Here is a 12,509-nt window from a genome sequence, read left to right on the forward strand (position 1 = left end):
CTGTCCACATTCTGAATGCTGAACTATTTCCGTTCTTTGTGCTTGTTTGTTACTGCTGTACTTTATGGCCATGTTTGCTACATTAAACTGGTTGACTAAATCATGCTAAGTTATTGGTTTCAAAAGTCAAGCAAATGTTGCATACCCAGTCCGGATTGTAGGATGATATCTAAGAACCACAAAAAGGGCTATCATGATTCAAAAGTACTTTTTCTTTGACTGGTTTAATCACACTTATTTGTTCATTAAAACTTCCTTCATAGGTTTATTGTATGCTTTTAAAAACCTGCTGTGTTAAAACCCAACAGCTTTGGTTCTTAGTTTGATGGTGTAGAAAGTGCTTTTTTTCTTCTTTGTGATTGACAGCTGGTAGCATCTGTACTTGCACAAATAGGGCTAGTTGGACTACATCCATTAGACCAAGCCAAAGCATTTACAATAAACACGGTCAGCACGGTGGCCAAGTGGGTAGCACTGTCACCTCACAGCAAGAAGGTCCTGGGTTTGATCCCCAGGTGGGGTGGTCCGGGTCCTTTCTGTGTGGAGTTTGCATGTTCTCCCCGTGTTCGTGTGGGTTTCCTTTGGGTGCTCCGGTTTCCTCCCACTGTCCAAAGACATGCAAGTTTGGTGAATTGGAGATACAAACTGTCCCAGATTGTGTTCGATATAATCTTGTAAACTGATGAACCTTGTGTAATGAGTAACTACCGTTCCTGTCATGAATGTAACCGAAGTGTAAAACATGACGTTAAAATCCTAATAAACAAATAAACAAACAAACAATAAGCACACATACAAAGTACATGAGACAGTAAATGGTCTCTTTGCCATGGTTGGGATCAATCCCCAAACTCCTAACCTTATGCAAAGTAAATGATCAACTCATTATTGTTAAAGAAGGCATTGTTCACTTAAAGGCCATTTAAATAAATTTAACAGCTGACGGTTGATTTGAATTGAGAATGGAAACGAAATGTCTCTCGCACACAAGCACACAAAGAAATTAAATGTCTGAAATCTGAGCCTCATCCGCACGTTAGGGATGCAAATTTTTTCAATTTCTTTTAACCAATAAATGACTTGTCATTAGTTAACAGTTAACTGATAACTGTCAATATGATGGCATCCCATCACATAAAAAGTCACACATGGTTTACTGATCAAAAAAGTATAATGTTGTGAACATGTCAGTATTGTAGAATTGTAGATTTTAGACAGAGTTGGTAACGAACAGTTCATTAAGATCACTAACTAAACATTTCATTTTAACGTTTTACTGTTTAACTTTTTAGCCTGGTCAGTGTTGCGGTGAGTTGGCTTCTCCGGATGCCATGCAATAATACATTCTGGACAAAATGCCAATACAATCAGAGAGCCTTGGCTGTCTCCCTCAAATGTAGCCAATCATGTCTGTATGTAGACACCGGACTGGCCAATAGCACCCCACAAGCGGAAACCTAATCATAATAAAATTTTAACCTTTATACTAGGGCATAAAGCAATACTTTTTGTAAAAAGCAAAAACAGGGATATGTCTATGTGTTTATAAAATTCAAATCACTAAGTGCTGAAACTTATACATTGAAGTTGCAAATGAAAATACGTAATTTCTTAAATTATCAAAACATTAGCAGGCAAGTCCATGTTACCTGTCCACATTTGACAAAGATTTGGACACAGTGAGCAAATGCATGCTTGAAGCGAAAAGCTGAGGCATTAAAACCCATCAGCTCTGTACTTTTCGTCAAGCAAAGTGGTAGTACCTGCTTTAAAGCTGGTTTTGAATTAGCTAGAGCAAGACAAAATAAGCATTTATTTTGAAAGAACAAAACCACAACAATATATAAACAGAGCTTAGGTGTGGGCAGTAAGCCAAGGATTCCAATTTTCTAAAACAATAACATCTGCATGCCAATATGTTGACTGCAAACCCTCCACAAGGAGCCAGAGCTATCCATGTATAGAGCTCTTATGAAAGTGGTGAAACACACAAAATTTGTAGACCTCATGCAAGACAAGTTGTCTTAGATCCCTGAAAGAAAGATGTCTCAAAGCCCTAGACATAATAAAAGTGCTAACAAGAGTAATGTGGGAAGCACTTTGAAATAGATTCTTGATCCGATCTTGACTAGGCTATGGATGCACCATCAACTTGGTGAGAAAATCTCACGTGAAAGTATTAGATATCATGCACCACTAAGGACTACGACTTGCCCTAGGTGCCTTCAGGAAAATTCAGATCCCAAATTTGCATGTGGAAGCGACCAAGCCCCCTCACTGAGCAAAAGTCAAGTAAAACTGGCTTTACAGTATGTTACCAAGCTTAGTGCAAACAAGCCAAACATACCCTGCAATGTTCCATTCACAGTACATCTTATTGTACAAAGCAAAGGCCAGAAATTCTCAACCACTTACTCTCTGAATAGAATCTTACCTAGAAAACTTGGAAATATACTTGAACATCATAACCTAAGTACATCCCAGTTATATCCCACCATGGGAACTCAGGAAAGTAAGAATAATCCTGTATATCACAACCAACAAATATTGCAGCGACCCACCCAATCACATACCAACTGCAATTTGTGAAAACACTAGATATGCACTCCACATCCCCATTTACACAGATGGATAAAAGTGCCACAAACAGGTAGCAACTATGGTAGTTGGCAATCAATGCCATGAGATCTGGATCTCAGAACAAAGCTCTATCTTTACAGCAGCAACTCGTGCTCTGCTGTCAGCTTTGCAATTCGCACAAGTTGCTTACAAGAAGAAAATATTTATCTGGACAGATTCAAAAGCCTTAGATTCAAGCTTCTGGTTTGCTAAAAATAGACCTGATAACAAAAATACTAAATTGGATCCATATGCTGCAGGTCCAGGATTTTGACGTAATCTTCTGTTGGATACCAGAGCAAAAAGGATGTGTGAGTAATTGAGTGTACTGATGCTGCAGCAGAAAAGACTCTGTAAACCAGATTTAGGAAATACCCCATACCAGAAACAGACATCAGAGCATCTACAGTATAAGAAAAATGTATACACAATAGGGCTGTCGCACTAACCGCAATTTTGAAATATCGCGGTATAGACCAGCCAACCGCAGGGCATGCCAAGCAACCGCAACACCGCGGTGTTCACGTTTTTTCTTTCTTTCTTCTATTTTTTTTGTTTATATTGTTGCAGGGTCCATCTTGTTTTACGCTTACATTCGGGCGTAATAAATGTTAAATGAATTCATAATGAAAATGAGCTAGGAGCGTCATTTTCCCGCAACCTGTTCTCATGCGTTGCTGCTGAGTGTCAGGCTTTGTGTTTTAAAATGTAAACAATCGCAACAGGAATTATAGGCAAGTTTATTAATGATCAAATTGAGTTCACACTCAATAAATACTTGTAATTTAGACTATATTCAAACAGCCTTGGTGAACTAAAACACTTAATGACGGTTAATATGGCATTGCAGCCTGCAAATATTCTCTTTCTGGTCTTGCTGGAATGATTTAAATGTATTTTTTCGTTGAATAAAAATGTATTGAAACGAATAATAACTTGAAATGTAGTATATATTGTTATGTTAATTATACCTACTAAATAGATAGTTTGTCGCATTGTAAAGTCGCATGCAGGTACAGTACACGTGTATTAGTGTAACGAGCACCATCAGAGAGAGTTTTAGTACCGAGGGGAACATCACTACCCCACTCAGATTCTCTCTAAACCACATCAGATGAACGTGTTGGTTCTTCTAGCGCGCATAATAACGCAGGTTTAAACTCTTACAGACTTTATTATATTTCTTTTTTACCATATTTTGATTAGATGTGTATTTACAATATTTAGCCTAAACGCTTTTTTTTTTCGTTTCACACTGTATATCTAGCCTAGGAGCTAAATTTAAACCTTTTTTTAATAGAGAAAAGACTCGCATCCCTGCACTGTTCTGTATTTAACATTAAACACGTATTTCATTGGTCTTAAAGCTGTCTCATCTTTGTCATTATAAAGCAATAATATACCCAATCATAGCCTAACAATAAAGCTTGTTTATATAGCTCTAAAATCCAGATTAATTAAGTAATTTTCAAAAAAAAAAAAAAATGGCGATATTACAGCATACCGCGATATTAAGACAGGTTGAATATCGCAAGGGGAAATTCTTTCACCGCGACAGCCCTAATACAGTGTATCACAAAAGTGAGTACACCCCTCACATTTCTGCAGATATTTAAGTATATCTTTTCATGGGACAACACTGACAAAATGACACTTTGACACAATGAAAAGTAGTCTGTGTGCAGCTTATATAACAGTGTAAATTTATTCTTCCCTCAAAATAACTCAATATACAGCCATTAATGTCTGAACCACCGGCAACAAAAGTGAGTACACCCCTTGATGAAAGTTCCTGAAGTGTCAATATTTTGTGTGGCCACCATTATTTCCCAGAACTGCCTTAACTCTCCTGGGCATGGAGTTTACCAGAGCTTCACAGGTTGCCACTGGAATGCTTTTCCACTCCTCCATGACGACATCACGGAGCTGGCGGATATTCGAGACTTTGCGCTCCTCCACCTTCCGCTTGAGGATGCCCCAAAGATGTTCTATTGGGTTTAGGTCTGGAGACATGCTTGGCCAGTCCATCACCTTTACCCTCAGCCTCTTCAATAAAGCAGTGGTCGTCTTAGAGGTGTGTTTGGGGTCATTATCATGCTGGAATACTGCCCTGCGACCCAGTTTCCGGAGGGAGGGGATCATGCTCTGCTTCAGTATTTCACAGTACATATTGGAGTTCATGTGTCCCTCAATGAAATGTAACTCCCCAACACCTGCTGCACTCATGCAGCCCCAGACCATGGCATTCCCACCACCATGCTTGACTGTAGGCATGACACACTTATCTTTGTACTCCTCACTTGATTGCCGCCACACATGCTTGAGACCATCTGAACCAAACAAATTAATCTTGGTCTCATCAGACCATAGGACATGGTTCCAGTAATCCATGTCCTTTGTTGACATGTCTTCAGCAAACTGTTTGCGGGCTTTCTTGTGTAGAGACTTCAGAAGAGGCTTCCTTCTGGGGTGACAGCCATGCAGACCAATTTGATGTAGTGTGCGGCGTATGGTCTGAGCACTGACAGGCTGACCCCCCACCTTTTCAATCTCTGCAGCAATGCTGACAGCACTCCTGCGCCTATCTTTCAAAGACAGCAGTTGGATGTGACGCTGAGCACGTGCACTCAGCTTCTTTGGACGACCAACGCGAGGTCTGTTCTGAGTGGACCCTGCTCTTTTAAAACGCTGGATGATCTTGGCCACTGTGCTGCAGCTCAGTTTCAGGGTGTTGGCAATCTTCTTGTTGCCTTGGCCATCTTCATGTAGCGCAACAATTCGTCTTTTAAGATCCTCAGAGAGTTCTTTGCCATGAGGTGCCATGTTGGAACTTTCAGTGACCAGTATGAGAGAGTGTGAGAGCTAAACTACTAAATTGAACACACCTGCTCCCTATGCACACCTGAGACCTAGTAACACTAACAAATCACATGACATTTTGGAGGGAAAATGACAAGCAGTGCTCAATTTGGACATTTAGGGGTGTAGTCTCTTAGGGGTGTACTCACTTTTGTTGCCGGTGGTTTAGACATTAATGGCTGTATATTGAGTTATTTTGAGGGAAGAATAAATTTACACTGTTATATAAGCTGCACACAGATTACTTTTCATTGTGTCAAAGTGTCATTTTGTCAGTGTTGTCCCATGAAAAGATATACTTAAATATCTGCAGAAATGTGAGGGGTGTACTCACTTTTGTGATACACTGTACACAATTTAGCCAACACTACTGGAAAACAGTCAGTGGGACCAAATAATATACACACGGTGCTGCTTTTGGCATTCAAGACTCGCCCACAGGTTTTTGTAGGGAGGAGACATGGCCCCCATACTACCAATAAAGCATACTCTTTTACAGTGCACCACCCTAAGTGAAATTTAGGAGACTAAATGAGAGACATTTAAAGTTGCACTTAATAAAGTAATAACATTATTATATTCAGCAGGTGTTAATTCGTTCATAGAGAGATTGGACTGGCCTCAAGCTAAACAAAACCAATGAGTGGTTCTATATGTACTATAAAATGTATATACTTATGTAAACATACAGTGTATCACAAAAGTGAGTACACCCCTCACATTTCTGCAAATATTTTATTATATCTTTTCATGGGACAACACTATAGACATGAAACTTGGATATAACTTAGAGTAGTCAGTGTACAACTTGTATAGCAGTGTAGATTTACTGTCTTCTGAAAATAACTCAACACACAGCCATTAATGTCTAAATGGCTGGCAACATAAGTGAGTACACCCCACAGTGAACATGTCCAAATTGTGCCCAAAGTGTCAATATTTTGTGTGACCACCATTATTATCCAGCACTGCCTTAACCCTCCTGGGCATGGAATTCACCAGAGCTGCACAGGTTGCTACTGGAATCCTCTTCCACTCCTCCATGATGACATCACGGAGCTGGTGGATGTTAGACACCTTGAACTCCTCCACCTTCCACTTGAGGATGGGCCACAGGTGCTCAATTGGGTTTAGTCCATCACCCTTACCTTCAGCTTCCTCAGCAAGGCAGTTGTCATCTTGGAGGTTGTGTTTGGGGTCGTTATCCTGTTGGAAAACTGCCATGAGGCCCAGTTTTCGAAGGGAGGGGATCATGCTCTGTTTCAGAATGTCACAGTACATGTTGAAATTCATGTTTCCCTCAATGAACTGCAGCTCCCCAGTGCCAGCAACACTCATGCAGCCCAAGACCATGATGCTACCACCACCATGCTTGACTGTAGGCAAGATACAGTTGTCTTGGTACTTCTCACTAGGGCGCCGCCACACATGCTGGACACCATCTGAGCCAAACAAGTTTATCTTGGTCTCGTCAGACCACAGGGCATTCCAGTAATCCATGTTCTTGGACTGCTTGTCTTCAGCAAACTGTTTGCGGGCTTTCTTGTGCGTCAGCTTCCTTCTGGGATGACGACCATGCAGACCGAGTTGATGCAGTGTGCGGCGTATGGTCTGAGCACTGACAGGCTGACCTCCCACGTCTTCAACCTCTGCAGCAATGCTGGCAGCACTCATGTGTCTATTTTTTAAAGCCAACCTCTGGATATGACGCCGAACACGTGGACTCAACTTCTTTGGTCGACCCTGGCGAAGCCTGTTCCGAGTGGAACCTGTCCTGGAAAACCGCTGTATGACCTTGGCCACCATGCTGTAGCTCAGTTTCAGGGTGTTAGCAATCTTCTTATAGCCCAGGCCATCTTTGTGGAGAGCAACAATTCTATTTCTCACATCCTCAGTGAGTTCTTTGCCATGAGGTGCCATGTTGAATATCCAGTGGCCAGTATGAGAGAATTGTACCCAAAACACCAAATTTAACAGCCCTGCTCCCCATTTACACCTGGGACCTTGACACATGACACCAGGGAGGGACAACGACACATTTGGGCACAATTTGGACATGTTCACTGTGGGGTGTACTCACTTATGTTGCCAGCTATTTAGACATTAATGACTGTGTGTTGAGTTATTTTCAGAAGACAGTAAATCTACACTGATATACAAGCTGTACACTGACTACTCTAAGTTATATCCAAGTTTCATGTCTATAGTGTTGTCCCATGAAAAGATATAATGAAATATTTGCAGAAATGTAAGGGGTGTACTCACTTTTGTGATACACTGTATGTACTTAATAACTTTTTATACTGATGTACTTATGTGTATGTAAGCTGCTGGAACACTGTAATTTCCTTTTAGGGATTAATAAAGTGTTACCTTAACTAGAAATAGACTTTTTTTTATAGAGAACCTGATGCATTTCATGTGAATAGTCATAGGTGCTAACATGACGTTAAAAACGGATTCCAGATCCAAACTCTTGGGAATATGTGTTCTGTACTCAAGTCAAGTTCCCTTTAGCTGATGTCTGTCAAAAGTGGCTTGTTAGGGTAAAAAAAAATGTACTCAGCATTTTTTGTAGTTTTATCAGATGCACAATTTTAGAAACAGTGGTTTATTTTAATAATTAACTTTACAAAACATAACAATTGCAGAAATCTTTGACAAAGCCCCAATCATACAGCAAGCTTAAATACCCAAAATGATTCATTTCAACTCGCAATGTTTGTGAAGTATCTTTTTTAACTTGCCTTTATGTAAAATCTGAGACATTTAGTCCACAACGAAGGCAATATCACAGCTTAAAACATGGGGGTTGGAACTACATAAGTGTTAGTGGTTCAGCAGTCATATATGCTTTTCGTTTGATTTAGATCTTGCCAGACATTGTTTACACAGCACACACAAGGAATTTACTGGCTGCTAATTAAACTGTGTCTGTGCTACATTGTGTACAATAATACAGTAGAGAATATACTATTTAGTACCGAGGTGTGAAGTTCAGGACAGCATGTTGGCACAGCAGACAGTGAGGTTGCTGCTGTGAGTGGTAAAGACTAACTGATGAAGAGTTGATTCGTTGTTTGATTAATGCCGTCACTTAAAAAGTAGCGGAGTGTAATTATTAAAATTATGTGGGGGAAGCGGCAGATATTTAACAAATCTGACGCAGCAGTACTTCAACACTGTAGCATGCAGATGCAGCAAGCCAAAGCAAAACCCTTTAACTGGAATCAGTAACTTAAATTTTTAACTTTAATTAATGTTGTGATGTCAATACCAAGAATAATAGCAAATTAATTCCATCATGTTTATTTGTGCATTTGTTGTCTTCAGAAGGATCCCAACAGTGATGTCAGCTCTGGTAGCCCCCATTTGTCCCCTCCATCTAAGCGAACGCGAAGGCATACAACACCTAGTTCCAGTGACACTTCCCCAAGTCCCCAGAGCAAAGGGCAGAGAGTCACATGGAACATTTCCAAAAACTGCACCAGGTGAGCCTACTCCAGTCAAGAGCCTATTTAGTCTAGAATTATGGAGTCTTTAAGCTCAATAGTGTATCAAGTCAGCTTCTAGTGTTTGCATAAAAATATTCAAGTGTATGTTTATGTTCTAAGTATGGCGTTCTGTTTTGTGTTTCAGGTTATCCACTAGGTCATTGCAAAATGGACACAGTAAGATATTAAATTTTTTATTGTAAGGTTGTATGGCGTGCTGGGTTAGTGCAGCGGTCTGATACTTTCGGACACTTCTGCAGAGTGTTTGAACCTCAGCAGGGCCATTGACATGGTGGGTGTCCCCACAGATACAATTGGCTGTGTAGATAGATGGATAGATAGATCACTTTATTAATCCCAAAGGGAAAGTCAAGTATATGAAGAGAGACAAGGTTGGACAGGATCTCTCACGGCTGTGAAATAGAATTTCTGGGACTGGTTCAGGCACCTGTTCAAGATTTACATGGAGCAAATTTTACAGTTTACAGCGGGAACTGGAAGTGACTGGATTGGAAGATAAAAGGAAAAAATCCAGAAAAAGAATTTTGGGGGGAAAATCTGCTAAAGAAAAATTGCATTTCTTACTATTTTGAGGCTTGCATTTTTAAATCTGGGGTCAGGTTAAACTGGTATATGTGCAGCATGATGTGTTTTTCTGTGCACCTTTATCATGTCATGCATAAGCTGCTTAATGAACAATATACGTTTATGATGTGCTTGTAGGTCGCAGGTCTCTGCGGGGAGATGACAGTACAGATGGTGATGATGCTCGCATGAATGGCCATGTTGAGTTGAAGAGGAGCTGTCGCTCCAGAAAGAGCCGCTTCCAGCACCTTAATCAGAGTCTACTGTTTGATCAGCTAGTCAACAGGTAAAGGGAAAAGGGATTTGCCACCTTCCTGATTTTACATATAATATTTTTCACACTTAATACATACAAGCTGAAACAATATTTTTTATATAAAACCAAGACTTATGTGAATCCAGAATACATAGTACAGTTACTTTAACCAGCTCTCATATTTTTTGGCTGTTGCCTTTTGGGGTAGTCACAGCAGATCATTTGTCTCCATCTTGCCCTCTCCTGAACATCCTCCTCTGTCACCCCCAACCTCCTGCCTGGCAGCTCCACCCTTAGCACCTTTCTCCCGATAGAACTCCTATCCCACCTTTGCACACGCCCAAACCGTCTCTTGTTTTCCCAATTTTGTCTTTCATATTCTCTTTCTCAGCCCAACAGTAGTATAGTTTCCACTGGTACCTTTCACAGAGTAAAAGTTTAAATGACCGTACCTCATTGAACTTCAAGGCTGTTTGTATAGAGCTTAAAACCACGATTTTTGGTTTTGGAATGCAATTTATTTACATGATTGTAAATGACACTAAGCATACATATGGGTGCAAAATGTATTTCTTTTTGATGTGAAGGTTAATTGTGTTTAATCTTGGTTGCTTGTATGTACGAATTTCATACTTCGTGTACAGTATAATTATACCTGTTGTGTAATCAGGTGTTTGATCCTGTCTGCTTTATAAACAAATCAAGATGTCTTCATGATCTTTTTGTTAACATAATATAAACTTGGGTAGCTGGTGAGCTGACAGCTCATGGATATGGAAAGGACAATGATCTGCCTACAGTCTGAGCCTGGTTTTATGGTTGAGTTAGCATTCTGCTGGTACCTAACAACAGATGGCTAGACTCTATTGGGGACCTGCTGGTACTGGAAATGATGGAGGTCTTTCTGCACTGCAATGGGAGTGGAAACCATTTTATGTACAGATGTACAGAGTGGTTCAGCGTTTAATTGTGTCCTAATAAAAACTGTGTTTAAATTGTGTGTTTTCTCTCATGATTGTTTTCCCTGTTGACAGTACGGCAGAGGCAGTGCTTCAAGAAATGGACAACATCAGCAGCATACGGCAAAATCGGGAAGTTGAGCGACTTCGAATGTGGACAGACACAGAACTGGTGAGTGCTGGCTGGCTTAAATAGAATAGAGTGGATTTTTCTATTCTTATTGTCCACCTTAAATTCTGCAGTGTGTTTGTTTACTGGCTGGTTTACAATTTTTATTAAAAACGGATTGTTATATCTCTCTTATTTCTCTTTGTACAGGAAAACATGGACATGTACTCGCGTGTCAAGAGGCGGAAATCGATGAGGAGAAACACATTCGCAATGCAGGCCCACCATAAAGGCATCAACAAGTCCGATGCTCCAGAGGAAGAGCGGGAGGAGGATGAAGATACGGATGGTATGCTTGATTCTAAGACCTCTTTATTTTATTAATTCCCTGTTTACAGATTTCCATTTTAATATGATTTGTGATTTATCTAAACTGTGGGCAGGGGTGTACAAATCTTTTGCTAGCCCATTAAGCAGGTTGCCCACACCTATAGCGTGGTTGTCTGTAAACATTATTAACTAAGCTTGTAAACAAAAGAAATGTTAAATAAACTAAATATATGATGTGCTGTTATCTTAACTCATTCATATAAAAAGGCCCAAATTATATAGACAAGATAAAATAAGCAGACAAACATAATACCTACAGGGGTTGGACAAAATAACTGAAACACCTGTCATTTTAGTGTGGTAGGTTTCATGGCTAAATTGGACCAGTCTGGTGGCCAATCTTCATTAATTGCACATTGCACCAGTAAAAGCAGTGTGTGAAGGTTCAATTATCAGGGTAAGAGCACAGTTTTGCTCAAAATATTGCAATGCACACAACATTATGGGTGACATACCAGAGTTCAAAAGAGGACAAATTGCGTCTTGCTGGCGCATCTGTGACCAAGACAGCAAGTCTTTGTGATGTATCAAGAGCCACGGTATCCAGGGTAATGTCAGCATACCACCAAGAAGGACAAACCACATCCAACAGGATTAACTGTGGACGCAAGAGGAAGCTGTCTGAAAGGGATGTTCGGGTGCTAACCCGGATTGTATCCAAAAAACATAAAACCACGGCTGCCCAAATCACGGCAGAATTAAATGTGCACCTCGACTCTCCTGTTTCCACCAGAACTGTCCGTCGGGAGCTCCACAGGGTCAATATACACGGCCGGGCTGCTATAGCCAAACCTTTGGTCACTCGTGCCAATGCCAAACGTCGGTTTCAATGGTGCAAGGAGCGCAAATCTTGGGCTGTGGACAATGTGAAACATGTATTGTTCTCTGATGAGTCCACCTTTACTGTTTTCCCCACATCCGGGAGAGTTACGGTGTGGAGAAGCCCCAAAGAAGCGTACCACCCAGACTGTTGCATGCCCAGAGTGAAGCATGGGGGTGGATCAGTGATGGTTTGGGCTGCCATATCATGGCATTCCCTTGGCCCAATACTTGTGCTAGATGGGCGCGTCACTGCCAAGGACTACCGAACCATTCTGGAGGACCATGTGCATCCAATGGCGGTGCCGTGTATCAGGATGACAATGCACCAATACACACAGCAAGACTGGTGAAAGATTGGTTTGATGAACATGAAAGTGAAGTTGAACATCTCCCATGGCCTGCACAGTCACCAGATC

The 12,509-nt window shown here is 40.7% G+C and overlaps 1 protein-coding gene across 1 annotated transcript in view; it reads left to right on the plus strand.

Moving 5' to 3' along the window:
- The window catches only part of atad2b (ATPase family AAA domain containing 2B), a 109,638-nt gene that overhangs the window by 1,904 nt on the left and 95,225 nt on the right, over positions 1 to 12,509 (plus strand). Inside the window, exons 2-6 of the mRNA XM_063002245.1 lie at positions 8,812 to 8,969; positions 9,118 to 9,149; positions 9,696 to 9,843; positions 10,848 to 10,944; positions 11,092 to 11,230. Of these exons, the coding sequence (XP_062858315.1) occupies positions 8,812 to 8,969; positions 9,118 to 9,149; positions 9,696 to 9,843; positions 10,848 to 10,944; positions 11,092 to 11,230 (574 nt within the window). The remainder of the gene's footprint in view (positions 1 to 8,811; positions 8,970 to 9,117; positions 9,150 to 9,695; positions 9,844 to 10,847; positions 10,945 to 11,091; positions 11,231 to 12,509) is intronic.

The sequence above is a fragment of the Trichomycterus rosablanca genome, chromosome 9 (assembly GCF_030014385.1).
Source record: "Trichomycterus rosablanca isolate fTriRos1 chromosome 9, fTriRos1.hap1, whole genome shotgun sequence".
Taxonomy (NCBI): Eukaryota; Metazoa; Chordata; class Actinopteri; order Siluriformes; family Trichomycteridae; genus Trichomycterus; species Trichomycterus rosablanca.